At 53.7% G+C, this 17987-nt stretch overlaps 1 protein-coding gene across 1 annotated transcript in view; it reads left to right on the top strand.

Moving 5' to 3' along the window:
- Positions 1-14338: 14338 nt before the first annotated feature.
- Positions 14339-17987, top strand: part of AJAP1 (adherens junctions associated protein 1) — a 32110-nt gene continuing 28461 nt past the window's right edge. Inside the window, exon 1 of the mRNA XM_065737784.1 lies at positions 14339-14471. Coding sequence (XP_065593856.1) covers positions 14443-14471 — 29 coding nt within the window. The 5' untranslated portion in view covers positions 14339-14442. The remainder of the gene's footprint in view (positions 14472-17987) is intronic.

Genomic DNA, 17987 nt, shown 5'->3' with positions numbered 1-17987 from the left:
ATCACTTCCTTTTGCTGGCGAAAATCTGTTTGAATTCTCCAACCTCGTGCACCAGCATTATTCTCAAAGGCAGAATTATTTCTCATTCCATTGCTCTTAAGCTCGTTGTGGCCTTGAAGCTCCTCAGCCTGACAGCGATGAGGAGCAGGAGGCATGAAGCAGGCTGGGGTGAGGCCCTGGGAGGAGCACCCTGTGGACCAGCCCCCAGTGATAATTAGGGTGACAATTAGCGAATGATTATGCCCATGGACAAGCATACTCCTGGAACCAGGAGTGCAGTGGGGGTGTTTGCAAACTCACTGCTGTGCTGCGTGGTGCTGCTGCTTGTGCCATTAAGCATCTCCTGCAGCAGCTCCTGGTGTGTCTGTCATCCTGCAGCCCATGCAGAGGCACCAGGCACGCGTCCTCCAGCTCCTGAATCAGATACGGTGCTCCTCTCATTGACAGCAATTTGCTTGCATAAATAACTAAGTCTCTTATGACTTGCTCCTCATACTGGCCACTAATCCCAGTCTTTTGCTGGATATCTGTTTCTTAATAATTGTGTCTGTTTTACACTAGTTCTTTGGTGTACGATCGCTTATTAGCAAACCCATTACTGCTCAGATGTTCTGCTCGCAGTGACCTTGTCCCTAAACCTCTCTACTGCTCTTCCCTATTAAATCACCACACTGTAACTGTGCTGGAGTGGAAGGAATTTACTGCTTAAATAATTTATCTAGATTCAGTACAGAAAGTCTTTGAAGAGATTCATCAGCTAATAAAGAAAATTGATTCTGGAAGCCAAAGTCAATACGGGGTTAGAGAAACACCATCGCCCTCGCGTGGGCTCTCTTCCAGAAGCTTCTGCTCGGGCTGTGATCCCTCCCAGGCCACGCTGAGGCTTTGTACCCAACAGCTGATGTGCTCAGCAAGGCAACATCCAGTGCTGGGGAGAAGCCTCTGCTGTCCTGAGCGTGTGGCTCTGCTCCAAGGGCTACTCATCCTCTGTATGATCTGAATGATGCCCCCTCCCCCAGAAAACAGATGTAAGCAATGGAATGACCAAGGCACAACTCAAACGTGCCCTGGGAGAAACAAGTGGGAAGTGATGTGTGATGGGAACGTGGAGGAAAGTAGAAGGTAGAAATAAATAAATAAAAATGGCCAAAGGGAAAAAGACGAAAGGGAAATTTGGCAGCAACTCCTGGACATATGGCTAATCTGTGCTTCATGGGTGTTTCTCCATATGTTGTACATACATGTGTTTGTTTACCCCCTGTGTGGTTTACGTGCCAGCCGTGGTCTCAAAGCTATCAAAATTACCTTGTAAAAGACCAAGCAGCTTCAGGCATGCCTTGCAGACCCCCGTGCGCTCCCCAAGAGCTACCTGGCCAAGCCATCCCCATGACTTTGAGAAATGACACTGCTCATCTTGGAGCACTCCAAGCAATGCATGATACTGGGGCTGTCTGCGCTCAGTGTCCATTCTCTGAGAGCCCTGTGCTGCTTGCAGGGACTGGAGCCTCTTCTCCATCCTTGTTGCCCTGCTGGAGGCCTGTGTAGCCATCAGTAATTCAGGTGCCTGCAGCTGGCAGCAGGTTGATGCCCTGCTAATAGGCACTGGGCTCACCGTGTCCTGCCTGCACTTTGCAGCTCACAGCTGCAGACTTGGCTCTGCAGGGGAACTTCAGTGCAAAATGTGGAGGAGAAAGTCTGAGCTTGCTGCAGTTGTCAGGACCTGAACCTCTCGCTCCCCTCCTGCAGCACCAATTCTCGCTCAGAGCTATCTGGGGTGGGTGAGCTCAGGTGGGTTCAGAGAGCAAAGGGGGAGGATTTAGGGGCAGGCACTGCACTGTGGGTGAATCCATTCTGGAGATGCCATGGAAATGATGGCCTATAGCATTAATGAGACATTGCTGAAGGAAAGGTAAACAATTAGGGCTATTAACTGCAAAGATACAATAAGACCCGTTGCTCTCCGAAACACTGAAACTAATTAAATTGAAAATGACAGCACGAGATTACAGAAACAAAAGCAAATCAAATCAGAGGGACAATCTGAAGGCTTCATATCACAGTGATGATGATATTAGCAGTAGGAAGTGGGGATGGGATGGTTAAAATTGCCCATTCCCACTTGGTTTCCCTCCAAGCAGGGGTAGGGGGCTCAGGGCAGGCAGGAGGGACACAGCAGAGCAGACCTGGGTGCCTTCCTGCCACCAGCACTGGTGACACAGAGCTGGTGTAAAGCAAACTCAGCCTGTGTGCATGTGGGGGTTCTCTGAGACTGGAGAAAGGAAAGAAACAAATGGTTCCCTGGAGTGGTTAGAGAAAGGTGCAATGAGATCAAGCTTGCCTCGGTCAGAAGGTCCTGAGGGAGTACACTCCCAAAGTCGTTTCATTGGGATGTAATTTACGGGGCTGTAGTAATTCTGTCCTTCATTAATATATTTCTGCTAGTAAGCTGTTAGCACCAGGGAGGATTGGTGAGGTGCTACTGAGCTGGGCTGCAGTGACGATGGTACAAAGGCACAGGGCATGGGAACACTGAGCATGGGAGCACTGCCCTGCACTCCTAGCAAGACGTGGGCAGGGGGTGCAATGCATTTGTCCTGACCTACCAGTGCCCACCAGCACGGACCGGGAGAGCCCTCCACAAGTCATTAGCACTCCAATAATTGGTTCCAGCTAAAGGGATTAGAGCCAAATTAACTTTGTGGTTTGCCACCCAGAAATAATCCTATTTTAAGTGGACAGATTCCTCTTCAGCATCCAAGGAAACCATGAATGGGCGATGAGCTGCTTGAATGAATCCTCAGCAGCAAACCAGGCTCTCGGTCCTCTCCTTAGGGAACCTCTGGCATCATCTAATCGGGGTTGATGGGGTGGATGGCGGATGGGTTAGCAGAGGTCTCATCCAACAGCCCAGCATGTGTGGAAAATCAGGGAATTAACCCAGGCTGAGAATGAGAGAATGCTTCGGGCAGGAATCCGTGCGCTGTGGAGGGGAAGGAGCCGTGCTGAGCACGAGCCTTGGTGCTCCCACGGCCGTCTTTGGGGTTTGTTCTGCTTCTGGTCAAGTTATTTTTCCTGCTGCATTGTGAGTGCTGCTTCCAGATCCACGTGGCTTCCCTAGAAATGAACACTTCCTCCCTTTCCAGGTTTGAGAGACTGATGGTTGGATTTGAATACCGCTTTCCAAGAGTGGGAATAAAGCTGAGCAGAGTGCAGCTAATACCCCAGCAGCTGAGCAATAGACGAGACGTTTGGGTGGAGTTTATCCCCAAAGCTCAGCATCCCCAGGCAGCTCAGGACCTGCAGCATTACGTGATGCAGTGCTTTGGGTGCTGGCAGCCCCAGTGCTGCCCTGCTGTGGGGTGGGGAACCCGGGCACCGCTCTCAAGGACTCCGCTGCCCTTGCACGTGAAGATTTTTGTGATCTGTTGATGGAGAACAAAGTCTCTTTTTATAGTCATTTCATTATGATGCTTAATTCCTTCTGCAGAAGCAATTACATTCTATGGGCGGAAAGCAATATTGGAGACTTATGATTGTTATTGCCATCCCACCCGCTCCCCGGCTGCCGGTGCCCGTGCTCTCGTGGTGCCACAGGAATGACAATCAGGGCCAGCAGTGCTGGGCTGTGCAGGGACAGGTGGGGGCTCAGTGCTCCCAGGTAACCCTGCCCAACCTCTGCCTGGGAGCAGGAGCACGGTGCGCCCAGCAGTGGCTCCGTGGGGACTGCTCGGATGTTGGAGGATCCGTGGGAGTGGGAAGCAAGCAGCCACGGACCCCCTCTGGTCACTGATGGATTCACTGGACTCAGTTAGGCCCCGTGCTGCCATCCAGCGTGGGTTTGTTGTGGAGAGCTGTCTGCCCCACGATGTCTTCTCCAATGGGCACCGTTTCCCTTTGGGAATATTCCTTCCATTTTGCGAAGGACAGAGATGCTGGGGCTGCTCGTGATGTCCCAGCATGGCACGAGGGCTGCAGGGCTGATGCGGATCATTGGTGGAATGACATCGGTGATGCTCAGCACCAATGGGGGTGTGGATGTGGACCTCTGTGTGATCGATGCTGCCCATCAGGACGGAGCTGGGCCGGGGTGTGGGCAGGGCTGTGCTTGCCATCCTTTAATGGATATAAATGGTTATCTTCAGTGCTGAAAAAGCTGAACAGATACAAATATCACCAGTACCATAAGGGAGCAGAGGGCCTCATTATCCTTGGGTAATCGAGGTTATGTGCAGCTCTTCTCCTTTATCTGTCACTGTCTCTCTTGGCAACGTGCTGAAGCTGAAAAAACTCAAGGATGAACGGCCCAGGAGGTGGGAGAAGGGCTGGGACCCAAAATTGCACCAGGGAAGGGCAGAGGGGACCTGTGCTGGGGAGCCCCTCACTCAGTGCTGCCCGTCCCTGGGTGAGAGCCACCCAACAGCACAGCTATGTGTTCTGCACCCAACATACAGCACAACGTTTCCAAGCAGTGAGTACTCCAGCATTCAGCCTTGGGATTTGCTTTCTGCCCGTGTTCTTCCTAATGAAACTGAGGCTGTAAAATATTCCTGGAAAGTGCTTACAAAGGCTTTCAGATATATGGAGCGATGTTTTTATGTTATCTCAGATTTGCTTTCTGCTCCTGAGGACCACGCAGGCTCCCAGATCTCCCCTCCCCCCAGCGTAGGAGCTGGATCTGTAGCAGCAGTGGAGCAGCATGCCACACACATAATTACACACCCATGCAGCCACAGATATTCTGACAAAAGTCCCATAAAACTCCATCTCTTCTCATTAAGTAGTGAACAAAGAGCACCCTTTCACTGAATTCTCCTTCTGACCCCCGAGGGAGGAGCCCTCAGAGCTCTGTGCCCCCTGAGGCTGCTGCCCGAGCCATTGCTTTGGGTTAGTTGCAATCTTCATCGAGAACTGCTTGTGGGGAGGACCTTGAGGAGTCCAGGCGAGCCGTGCTCCTTGGTTTGCTTTTTCTCTGCAGGCAGGAATACCATCAGTGTGATGAAAACGACCTCAAATTGCCACTGTTGGGTTATTCAATCCGGCCAGGTTCCTTTCAGCTCTCACCTACTGTAAAAGAAGACAAATTGCCTCTCATGTATGTGTAGAGGTCTCGGAGCACAGGACAGCACTGATTTTGTGTATCTGGAGTGGTGTCACTGCTGGGCTGAGTGCACCAGGACGGCTCTGGGGTGGGGGCTTTGTGCTGGAGCTCCATTTCTTGGTATTCTGAGAGAGCTGAATGCATCAGCTTTGCTTCAAATATTCTCCTCGCTGAATATTTATTTTCCCTTGTGATAAATGGGATGGTTCAGCACAGTGGGCCCGTGCTGATGGTGGGCCAGGTAAAGCCATACAACCTCTGGTCCTGATTTCATTCACAGCTTCCCAAGAATAGCTCCTGAAAGGAGAGCTGGGCAGGGGAAAGTAGTGAATTCCCCACGGCACATTTGGACATCATTTTTATTACTATTCATCCATTCAGTGCACTTTGCCCTCTTCTGATTTATTCTTGCTCCAGGTGGAGTGATGTCACTCTTCTGCAGCTCCCGCTTCCCAAGAGGGATTCTTCATTCTCACGGTGTGTGGCTGTGTTCTGGAGGTGTCCCCATAGGGAAAATCTGGGGTGGCAGCACCCCAGGGCTGCTTTCTGCCCAGTGCTGGTCTCCAAATCCAGCCTGGGAATGATGGGGAGGGATGGGGTGAGGTGCAGTGGGGTGGGATGCGATGCACTGGGGTTCAACATGTGCAGTGGGGTGCACACAGTTCTCATACAGCTGCACTGTACAGAGCAGCACAAGCTGGAAATGTACTGGAAATAATTCTCCTACCAAGTGCATTCAGACCTGTTTGTTCGCCTTTAAATTAACATTGGGTATGAAATAACTCACCGAACTACAAAGAGATCCCTTGACTTGACAAGACTCACGGGCAGGGTTTCTACCACTATCACAGAAAGAAAACATTTCAACATCTTGTCTGCTCAGTGCAAGAAAAATAGTTTTGTACTGTATGCCTGGGAAACAAGGAGCTTATCAAAAAAAAATCAGGCATCAGAGGAATGAGAGGGAAGAGGAGAAGATGGGGCTTTGTCTCTTCGTGTCTCGCACTGCTGCAGGGAGAGGATGAGTCCTGGCATGGGTAGGATGCAGGGATGCTGGGCAGCCTTGGCTTGCCACCCCTCTGCCCCAGTGCTTTGTCCATCCATCGTGCATGCATGCAGGGATGATGGGGATGATTAGGAACTGCAGGGAAGAAAGCACGGGTGGATAAGCAGGGCCAGTCAAAGAAGACGTAAAGCCCAGAGTAATAATTAGAGACGGGGAGTGGAGACATGACCTCGCAAAGCATTAGGGAAGAGAACTTCTAATTAGGAGGCAAAAGGGTCAGCCATTGTTTAACCTGCTCTGAAAGTCATTAAATCAGTCCCGATGACTTCATTGCCAAGAAGATTTGGAGGAAGAGCTGACAAGCTGCAGCAGAAGTGGCCTAGCAAGATGAGGCCACGGGCTGCAGGTGGGGCAGCACTCCCCATGGGCCCCATAAGGGGGAGGGAAGGGATGGCTCCTCAGAATCGGCCCCATAGAGCAACCCAGGCAATGCACACGGAGCCTGAGAGCCCAATAACTCCTCTTGCTAATGGCTGTGGGACAGGCTATTATGCAGTAAGTATTTCCAGGTGAACGGGGGCTGGAAAGAGATATTTAACGCAGGGAAGAGACGGTGAGGTTTTGCTTCTGGGAAAACCAGACAGAAAGATGGATGTCAAGGAAAGTTTCCAGGAGAACATTAGGCTACAAGTCATAAATTTCCAAACTATTCTACTGCAAAAATCCCTTTAATTTCAGTGCTTTGGGACCAAACACAAAACAAACCTTCAAAGAATTAAACAAGTCAGAGGAGCTAAATATTTCTCTCAGATTTTGCTTTTTAGGCAGCGAGCCACCACTGCTCACTTCCCAGCTGCACAGAAGCCTTTAAGGAGTGTCCCAGAGATGGCTTCTGGGGGGGAGGGTGGAATTTGGAAGGAGCTGGGGACTTTGGAGGCTCGTGGGCACGGATTCAAAGCTGAGGGTCTAGAAGATATTGGGCTCAGATGGGATTTTAGCTCGGAGCTGTTTTGCAAACTCCTGTTTAAATCTTCTGACTCTTTCGGAGTCAACAAGGTTACCCAGCGACGAGGTTCCCTCCTTCCATTAGCTCTCTTCCACCCACTTAATGAAAACAAATGCCATCAGGGACAAGGGCCATCGTTCTTGTTTGCCTTCTGCAGGTCCCTGGAATGGGTTTGCTTTAAGCTTTTTTTTTTATACTAGTTATTTTAACAAATGAACCAAATTATATCCTGGCTGCTCCCAGCTGTATCTCATTCCCAAAACGTAATGGAGCTGTTTCTGTGCTCCACTCATTAATCCTATTAGTGTCAGATTTTGTGCCTGGTAGTGGATACGTGCAGTACAGGTTACTTTAACGGGGCACAGGACAAGAGGTCTTTGGGGCTGTGTCCTGCAGTAGTGCAGGTGTGAGGCTGCTGGGCTGATGTCCTCTCACCTCTTGCTCTGAATGAGACCTCCAGGTCTGTGGAAAAGGGGCCAGCACAGATTGATATAGGGCCAGGAAGGCAGAAGTTGAGCTCTTCCCTTCGCCCAGCACCAAGCTGCCCACTTCTGCAGGGTTCTGCTGGTAGGGGCTATAACACGGAGGAGGTTCATCCACTTTTATGGGGTGTGTTATCCCAGCTTTGTAATAAAATCTGGCTGGTGAAATGCAATCTCTTTCTAGAAGCAGAGAATTAAAGCTTCCCAGATGGTTTACGGCAGAACCTCAGCAGAAAGCAAGCAGGGAGCAGCCAGACAGCAGGAGGGGATATCTGTGCAATAAGCCAGCCTTAAGACCATACAGGCAAGCAAATAAGAGTTGATGAGAATCGGTTTGTTTGCAGCAGGACCACAGCTGCAGCAGCTCATACTTCCAGCAGCATCAAACTTCATCCTCTCTAACAGATCCCCAACCTTTCAGACCCCATCAATGCTTGGGTACCCACTCAGCCACAGGGCATTGCTCAGCAGCCCAGGGGCACGTATGCTGTCTGCCTGGAAATGAAGCCAGGCACAGCAGGAAGGAGTACTTAGAATCTGGTTGGGGCAGAACATTTAGGTGTTTATCCCAAAGTTGCTGCCTTTGGTGTTACTCTGAGCGAAACAGAAACACTGCAGGGTGGGGAAAGGGCAGCAGTGTTTGAGAAGATGGGGATGAGTTCAAGGGTGTTTGTTCCTCTGGTTTCAAGCACCCGGTGCTGGCTGTACCCTCAGCATCCCAACACACACGGGTACACAATGGACGGGGAGGGGCCGAGAGGAGGACCATGGGTTGCCAGTGCCCACCTCCACGATGCCCAGCTCTGCAGCTCTGCTGGCACTTACCCTTGAGCTCTTGTTTTGTCTTTGTTCTCTGGAGCAGGACACCTGCTTTTTGCACAAACAAAGCCATAAATTGTGGTGCAAGCAGGTTTCAAGGGAAAGAAAAAGTGGAGCTATGATGACAGCGACGGGGAGTTCTGCAAGGAGGTGAATTACTTGAAATATGGCTGAAAACTTCCACATCATAAATACACTTCTGATCACAGCTAATAAATCATGGTAATTATTCTATAAATAAGGGGAAGGATTGCTGTATGGTACCTGACTTTCTTCCACAGGCCTCTGGAGCAAATCTGTTAGCATCTTAAAATAAACTATTTGCTCCAGATAGTTTGTTTGTACTCTCTATGCTGTACTGTCTCCTCAACCATTTTTCATCACTTTTGGTTTGCTCTTTGTGAATCTTTCTGTGTTGGTTTTTTTTTTTCCCTGTCTGGCTCTGACAAAGAGATATTGGTGGGGAGTGTATTTAAAATAAAATAGGAAGATCATCTTCTTTTCCTCTTTTTCTCCTCACCTTCTCTTTCTCCTCTTCCTCTCCTCCTCCTCTTCTTCTTCTCCTCCTCCTCCTCTTCTTCTTCTCCTCCTCTTCTTCTTCTCCTCCTCTTCTTCTTCTCCTCCTCTTCTTCTTCTCCTCCTCTTCTTCTTCTCCTCCTCCTCTTCTTCTCCTCCTCTTCTTCTTTTCCTCCTCCTCTTCTTCTCCTCCTCCTCTCAACACTCTGCTCCTTCCTCCACCTTCAGGGTAGCAATGCACACATAGGAAGGGCAAAATGCAAAGCATTATTTTGTTTACACCGTGGCAGCTGCAGGAAATTGCACCTCACTGCTGGTTAAGAGGAGACTCAGCTGGACAGCCGAGCCTTTCCCTCGACATGTAAATTACAGATTTCACAACCAGTTTGCTTCAATATCTTCTCTCCATCAAGTTGTTTCTGCAGGAGAACTCTCCTGGCGAAGCGCGGTGTGACAAACACCTGTAGTGCTGCTGCCAGGTAATGAGCAGCTCCTGAAGCTCACATTAAACATGCAGAAAAAGAAGATGTGCAGAAGAAGTGAGATTTCCACCCCGATGTGCTGAATCCATTACTGCTGAGACCCGCACGGTGCCGCGGTTCCTCGGAGAGCAGCGGGGGAGCACGGATTCCTCAGGTGCCAAATGCTATTTGCTTCATTTCGGTTTTCTTCAGTGGGAAAACGATCAATCAGCTCCACTTACATTTAAAGTGGCACTTGCAGGGCAGCCTGTCCTCACATGCAGCTCCCACAGCCATCCTGCTCTCGGGGAAGGAGCCACGGTGACGGAGAGTTCAGTTCCAGGGAGGGAACCCATCCCTTGTGGATATAACATATGTACCCCAGAATAATGCTTGGCCTGAACTGGAGGATATCAGCCCTCAGCAGATGGGAACAGAGGTGACATCGATGTGCCAGCAGTGGGTGCTGGCCCAGGCTGGCTGGGAAGGGATCTGTGCACGCAGCATCCCTGTGCTGAGCCAGGGAGACTTCTGCTTCACAGCTTTTCCATGGGGCTATAAACTCGCTACGCACCATTTTTTCCCCTTTTTTATAGATCAGCATTACTAATTTATTGGAAGTTTACTATTTGGAAATGCTCTCGTATAAATTAATGGGAAGGTAATATTAAACTCATTCCCTGGGGCAGGAGAAAGCCAAACAAAACCACACTGTGAGCGCTCAAGGAAAGGCAGGGAGCTCCACCATCCCTGCGGCCTCACAGGGTCAGGGCTGGGCACGGTGGCATCCCTCGTGCCCTGGGCACACAGCTCACAGATGCTGCCCTGCCTCCAGAGAGCAGCACTGCGTTGTCTTTGTTTCCTGATATTAAATCCTCAGACAGAAGGAGGGCTGGGAAATCTGTGCTCTAGCTCTACGCTTCCAGCAGTGCTTTTCAGGTGTGTGGATGGCTCAAAGCACTTCACCAAGCTCTTCATTATAACCCAGAGGCAGAAGCACCCTACCCAGGCAGTTTCAGTCTCAGCTGTGAGCCATCAGCATCCCACCAGCCACGCCGCAAACACTGGTGTCAATGAACCAGCATAACGGATCTGCTCGATGCTTTGTGAAGCGCAAACGGATCTGTATGGAGAAGAGGGGATGAGGAGTGCACGTGGTCCTCAGAGGGCAGAATTAGAGGCTGCAGGGTGGGCCTTGGGCCCGGCCCCTGTGGGAAATGGGGCTGGGGGCATCCCTCGGTGTCACCCTCTGGTGGCAGTGGGAGCTGGGAGTGATGGGACTGCATTAATTCACGTGCACCTTCTGCCATTTGATGCAACCATTGCCATTTATGAGGAAAGCTTATTGAGTTAAATCACTTATCCTGCAGTAATATAAAAATACCGTGGCTCAGGAATGCTGACATGCATGAGAGTCAGCCTCACTTTTCTTCCTGAGCAGACGAGGAGCAGGAATGATTATTTCGTATCACTTTACGAAGGAGACGGTTGGGTAATACACCTGCTGCGCATTGATAAATAGCTCCAGGGGATAATAGGGGCCCTAAGCACGGAGCAGCAAAGAAAAGAAGGAAAAAAAAAGGCTTTCCAGCATGTGAACACAAATGGTTTAAATGCGAACTAAATTGGCCTGATCATCTCTCAGATCTGCAGAATTAAACTGTGCCCAACTGTCAGCATCGCTGGGATTTATGAGACAAACAGAGCTGGAGTGAGAGGAACCCAGACCAGCCTTGCAAAGGCTGCTTGTAGGGCTGAAGGAGCATGCTCTCTTTGTGAAACTGTGTCACGGCCCCATGCTGGGGTGTACCTTCCCAGTTCCCAGGCCTGTCAGAGCAGCCCCAGCTGGTGCTCACGTTGCCACGAGAGCTGTGCTACCTGCTAGGCGCTCTCTTTGCAGAATGCTGTCCCCTGTTAACACAGAAATCAAAGCGCGATCACAGGAGGAGGCAGAAATCGCGTTACGGCCCTCTCTTCTTCTCAATCTCTAAGTAACACTTATGCTTTTTTCCATATGAAAGGGAAACGGGTAACAACAACCCATTTCCCCGAGATACAATTTTCCCTCCTCCTCGGCAGCTGCAGCCAGCAGCACCCTGCCCTCCCCTCGCAGGGAATTAACCCATCCCCCGAGGAAGGACCCCAGTGAGGGCTCACAGGGGGTGGGCACAGCCCGGGTGCTGCCTGGGGCACCCCAGGAAGTGTGGATATGGGGCGGGGTACCCCTCTTTTCTCCCCGAACTGGGGCTGGGCGAGCACCTCGGAGCAGTGCAGGGTGCTGTGGGTGCTTGCAGCTTGGCACCAGCCAGCAGGAACTCGGTGCTCTTGGTGGAATGAAGAAGAACAAGTCAGGCAAATGAACACGCTAATGACTTCCTTCCCTCCTCCTTTAATTGGGGCTAATTCACGCTTCCTGCTCCGCAATGGGCTGCTCCCTCGTGCACTGCTAGGCAACCCCTGCGGCAAGCTGGGCAAGGGGGCCAGCACTGGCATCCATCTGCCACCGGGAGTGCTTGCTATTTCCAGACAGCCCACCGAGGTTTGTTTGTATACATCTAACACATATCTTCATGCTTATGAACACTAAGGATGCTTGCAAATGAAAAAATGCAGCTTTTTCCCTCTTGCCCCTTTTTTCAAGCCCGGCCCTGAGCTCTCTGCTCACACCGAGGCATCCCAGGAAGGGGCAGGTGTGGCCCTTAGGGACATGGGTCAGTGGGCAGCGCTGGTGCAGAGTGGCTGGCTGGACTGGGTGACCTTAGAGGTCTTTTCCAACCTCAGTGTTTCTATGGCTCTGCACGTCTTCCTGCCCCAGTACAGGTCCATAACCTTCCAATTGCTGCTCCACGCGCCCGGCACAGCTGGGGAAATATTTTTAGTGGGGATAAGTTAAGAGGATTTGCTTCGGATACAAGATAGCTCTCATTAATGTTTGCTCGTTTGGGTTTGTTTAAGCCTTAGTTGATTGTCTTCTACTTAACTGCATTCCAGTATCTCTCAGGCTCCTGAGAGACTGAAAATTGCCCCTTCTTCCCTTCCTCTCTATTAGGACCTTTCATGTCAGTTGGCCAGGTTTAATGGATGACAAAGTCTCTGGGCTTGCAGCAGCGCTGAGCTTTCCCTTTCAACTCACCACACACAGCACATGGAAGGACTGTGCCCAGGCGAACGCTGTGCTTTGATACTGTTTTTGTTAAAGCAGTGGTAATTCACAGTGATGGAGTTCATCGTGGGTAAAACTCTGGGCCTGGTGTAATGGGTACCCACGTGTCTCGTGGCTCAGGCTGTGCAGATGCTGGGCTCCAGCTTGGAACCTGGGGAGCTCAGAGGTTTACCTGGACAAAGCTGTCCATTTGTTTTTAGGACGCTCTCATAGGCCTGATTCTGTCTGTGCTTGTTGGGGAGACAGCCTCTCCCCCATCCCCCCCCCAAAAAAAAGCAGCTGCAACCCCAAGGGACAAGCTGTATTCTGGCCAGCTCCTGAGGCTTCGTCCTTCTCAAAATAGGTCCCACTCATCCAGGAATCCCACCCAAATAACGTGGGGATTTGGATGCTAATTGGCAGCAGGAGCACTGTACCAAGCAGGGACTTGGTTGCTTTCTTAAGGGAAGTTATTTGTGTTCCCAGAGCCTGCTTATGTGGAAGCAGGGAGATGCAGAGGCTCAGGCAGGCTGTGCAGAGACATTCATTTCTGCTTAACCTTGGTCTTGGTGTGATTGCTTTGCACGGAGTGAGTTGTGGCTGCTTAAATGCCTTTTCCTTGCTGGCACCATGAGCTGAGGAGCACTGAAGGTTTGAATCAGCTCTGGCTGACAAATCAGTGGTGGTTCTCACCTGTGACCAGGGGTAGCTTTGAAGAATCCGTCACCAAGTTCGTGCAAAGGCTTATTTTATTATAGCATCCAAACAAGTGTGTCTTCCCTCAAGTAAATAAATAAAGAGATGCAGTCCTCTGATATGTGAGCTATAGGAATAACACGGCTTCTTACTGCCAGCACCCCTGGAAACAGAGAAAACACACCGGGCTGTAATGAAACACCTCTTAAGATAACCCAAAGCCTTTTCCAACACGTTCACTTGTTCTCTGCGTGTTCCGTAGCCGTTCAGCGAGCACACAGAGAAACAACAACGCCCGAGCTTGCGGCTGGAGGACATGCGGCGGAGGGGGGCACAGGAGAGAGGCACAGCAACGGGAGCAGAAACTTTGGGGCCGCGCTGCGCCTTCTCTCGCCGCCGGCGGGGGGAGCAGCTGCGGCCCCGGGAGCCGGGAGGGATGGGATGGGGTGGGGTGGGGTGGGATGCGCCGGAGCCTCGGCTCCCCCTGCAGCTGTCGGCGCTCCATCGCTCGGGTTTGCGCCGCATCCCTTCCCGCTGCTCGTTAGGAAACCGCATCCCGGCGGCGGCAGCAGCTCCTGCGGGGACGGAGCGGCGGTGGCACCCGGTGCTGCGGGGCATCCCGCTCGGAGCGGCCGAGCGGAGCGGATGCGCACAACGCGGGCGCGGAGAGCGCTCCGGGAGCGGCGGGCGATGGGTGTGTAGCGGTTCGCCGAGGACGGAGCGTTCGGCGTTCTCCATGCGCAGGCAAGAGACACTCGGCGGCCGAGCCCCGCGTCCCGGGAAGGGCGGGCAGGAGGCGGCCGGGACGCGCTCCGCGGCAGTGGTGGCAGCTCCGGCTCCGCGCCCCGCTCCGCCCCCGCCTCCTCCCCGCGCAACTTCCCAAAGCCGCGGCCCCCCGCCCCGCGGGTGCGCGCACACGCGCGGGCGCGCCGAGCCGAGCCGAGCCGAGCCGAGCCGAGCCGAGCCCGAGCGCACCGCGGCCGTAGGGGCCCCGCGCCGCCCATGGGGCGCGCAACCTCCGCGGGCGCGCAGCTGCCCCGCCGCCGCTGAGAGCTCCGAGCGCCGGCTGCGCGGGCGCGGGGCGGCCCCCGGGCATGCCCGCACCGCTGGGCACCGCCTGCCCCGCCGCTGAGCGCTGCCGCGGGCGCGGGGCGGCGCGCACGGATGGAGAGCTGAGGCGGTGAGCCCCGCCGGGACGGCACCGGGAGACGTGACCATGTGGATACAACGGCTCCCGGGAAGCAGGTAGGGCCGGGCGGTGCGCGCTGCCGCTCGGAACCGGGAGAGGAACCGGAGGCGTTGGGGCTCCGGACTTCCATCGCGAACTTGTGCGGGCGGGGAGCGGTGGCGGGCGTGAATCGGTCGCGCCCGGCGGTTCGGAGGGGAAGCGCTCGGGGAGCCGATGTTCGCTTCCCTTTCCGCGCTCCTCCCGTCGCCCTGCCGAATGCGATGCATCGTTTGCTTTTCTTTGCCTGTTTGCTGTTATCTGGCCCCTCCCGGGCAGGCTGCCCCACCGCCCGGCTCTGCTCCCGGGGAACGAAGGGGTCGGGACCCGCGGCCGCGGCACCGCGGGCGCGTACGGTGCCCGCGGACGGACGGACGGACGGACGGATGTGTTTTGTAGACGAATCGAGAATTGCAAAGCGGAGGAGACGGAGGCAAAGTGTTATGTAACGCATTTTCATTACCGCCGCGAAGTCATCTGAGCCGAAATCTTGTTATTTTCGTGCCATTGTGTTTGGAGAGCGCTACTTACCCAGACCCTGCCCTCGCTTTGTATGCCTGTCCTTAAAGCCGCAGGAATACCGATTTTTGTTTATTCTGACCGTGTTTCGGTAGAGTACATTTACAGCAGCGCTGTGTTAAGCGTGAAAGATGGAAAGGAAAGAGACAGTGCGGCACAACGTGCGTTCCTTTCCCCCCCCCGACCCAATTTTGTGTCCGAGAAGTCCCATTCGGAACGACGGAGCGGTTCGCGTGGGGCGTGGGTCGGGCAGCGCTGCCCCCACGGAGCTCCCCGTGTCTGCGGAGCATCCCGCTGAGCTTCCCAGGGCGAGCAGAGCATCCCGCTGCCCCCAGCACCAGGCTGCAGGGGTTGGGATGCACGGTGCACCTCGGGGAGTGGGAGCTGGGGGTCTGCGTGGCTGCAGGATGGATGGATGGGGCAGCCCCGTGCAGCACCTCGAGGAGCCCCCACCCTCCCGCTGCTCCCAGGGGTCCCGTAGGGCTGGGGCTCAGCAGGGTGTCCCGCTCGCTGATGGGATGTGGGTGATGCCGAGGGCATTTCTGCACGGCCCTTTGGAGACGCTGGGCTCGAGCTTCGGATTTAAGCCCTGCGAGGTGAAACTTGAGCTGAGATTTTCTTTCCGTGCCGAAGAACCGGGAGTGAGGCCGTTGGGTTCTGTTGTACATCTGTGTTTATTGTCGGTTGCCTTCTGGCTTTTGTCTGCTACAGGCAGCGCTGCCCTGAGCACCCACGGCCGTGGGCACGGTGCAATCCCGTGGCCCCAACCTCGTCCCCGTGGCTGTGCCCCCGCCGTGGGCTCGGGCAGCGGGTGGGGATGAGCTGCGTGGGGAAGGACGGTGCCTCCCGGAGTCTGCAGTGCTACTGTGACCTCAGGAACTGCTCCTGGGCGAAGCTCCTGAGATGCTTTTCAGGGTTCCTCCCAGCCTGGATTTATTTTGTGGAAGATGAAAGGAGCAGTGGAGCTGGAGGGGCTGTTTCCAGGGCCGGAGCCCAAAGAAGGCTATAATCTTAGAAATAGAGGACGCCCTCTGCTTTTTTTATTTTTGTGAGGAGTTAAGCCGTGGAAATGGGAGCCTGCTGGCTGCCTGTCTGCTCTGACTGCCCGGTGCATTGCTTTGCTGCGTGCCCTGGATCCTCGCTGCCAGCCTGTCCTCACCACCCCGTCCGCCTGCGCTCCCTCCGTGCTTTATTTTTAATAAGAGAGAACTTTCCTGCTAACCTCGCCTGCTGCTCCCGCTTCTCTCTAACTCTAATTGCTTCTGGCTTTATTTCTGACATTTCCCATGCCATTTCCCCTCATTTTTCTCGAAGAGGACCAGAAAAATAGCTCTGAGAGGAGCAGCAGACCTTGTCAGCGCCCACTTCACCCTGTGCCGGATGGCACAGGGAGATGCTGGGTGTGTGTGTGTGTGTGTGTGCTGCTCCTTTTAAATCGGACTCCTTCTGCCCCAGGGCAGCAGCAGCTCCGTGACCTTGCAGGCGAGCTGTGCTGTCTTAAGCTGAGCAAAGCAGGACCTTCAAACCCGCATGCTGAAAACGCTTCTTTCCTCTCCTTCACCAGTGGGAACTTTGCACGGAGCTGCGGGCAGGCTGGCTTCACAGCCTCAGCCTTCCAGCCGAGCTCCAGGTCCACTCTGCCCACGGGTGGGGGCAGCTGGGGGCCGGCTGCTGGCCCTGGAGCTCACCCAGAAGTGTGTGTGTGCGTGAGGTGGGTGACAGCTCTGTGCCTGCTGTCTCTCCTCCCATAGCTACAATCTCCTCTTTCAGATGCTACGCCACGGTTTTTACAGCGTTTCTCTCCCGAGTGATTTGCAGCACGAGCAGAAATACCGCCGGCCGTTTCTCCCTGATTGTATAAAGCGACTCATTAAAAGCACACATCCCTGTACGTTTGCGCCCAGGAAACTTTATGGGCCCGACCGTTCCTGCCAAGGCAAACATTTCCTGTGAGTTCCACTCATCGAGTTCACGCTGTCAAAGGTAGATGCAGCCTCAAAGATGCAAGCCTCGCAGTCTGGGAAGTAATGAGAGCAGCAAGCAGTGGGAGTTAATGGCCTCCACCGAGGAGCCCTTACTCATCCCGCAGCCACGCAGGGGCTGAGCTGGCTGCTCCCGGGCGTGCTGATTGCCACAGAAATTCATCTGGTGCCACCGGCTCCAGCGCTTCACAGCCACGGTAATGCTGGAATGAGCTGTGCTGTTACGCAGCACTAGGCGACCTCTCCCCTGGAGCGTGGGTATCAGACCGAGCTGTGCTCTGTGGGGCTGCAGCGGGGGAGGTGGAGGGGGGGGGACATCACCGTGTGCCCCCTTCAGCTCCCAAAGGCAGCGCCCGCGTCGCCACCGCCGGTGCCTCCGTTGTCGTGTGGGTCCATGGGATGTGTGAAGCAGCTCTGCCCATCTGCTCGAGGCGCTCGGATGCTGCAGCCTGGGTTTGCTTTATGTAACACTCATCTGCCAAAAAGAAGGAATTGCTAAATTTTCTTCGGTGCGTAACGCGTAGACTGAAAGCAGAGCGAGGTGCAGCGCGGCTCTCCGGGCGGCCCCGTCCCTGTCCTGATCCAAAAGGGCTCCCAGCGTCGTTTCTTTATATTCATAGCTCTGTGTGTGTGTTTGGGTTGACAGTGAGCAGGGAGAGCTGCTACATGAGGGCTCTATAGGGTGTGAATAATCTATGACTCCAGACACGTCTGAGGTTCATTATGAAAATGTATGCATGCTTAAGCCTTTAAAGATAGCTAATAGGGAGAGGGCTGTGAGGAGGGATTAAGGCATCAGGATGCTGAGCTGGAGGAGCCGGAGCTGGGGCTGCACCGTGGGGCTGTGTCCATTGCTCTCATTAAGGGTTGGTGATGAGGGATTGGGCTGCGGTGATTTGGGCCCAGTGTGGTTTGGGTTTGGGACCAGAAGCTCTTCCATTGGGAGCTCCAAGTGCGTTGGGGGAGGAGGGGGCAGGCACCTGCCTCGTCACTGCTTTCCCATCCTCCTTCCAAGTAGCAGTTCTTCAGGATGAG

This window comes from Cyrtonyx montezumae, unplaced genomic scaffold (genome assembly GCF_038088225.1).
Source record: "Cyrtonyx montezumae isolate F1298 unplaced genomic scaffold, pur_monq_1.0 scaffold_21, whole genome shotgun sequence".
NCBI classification, from domain to species: Eukaryota; Metazoa; Chordata; class Aves; order Galliformes; family Odontophoridae; genus Cyrtonyx; species Cyrtonyx montezumae.
This window is presented reverse-complemented; position numbering and strand designations above follow the sequence as displayed.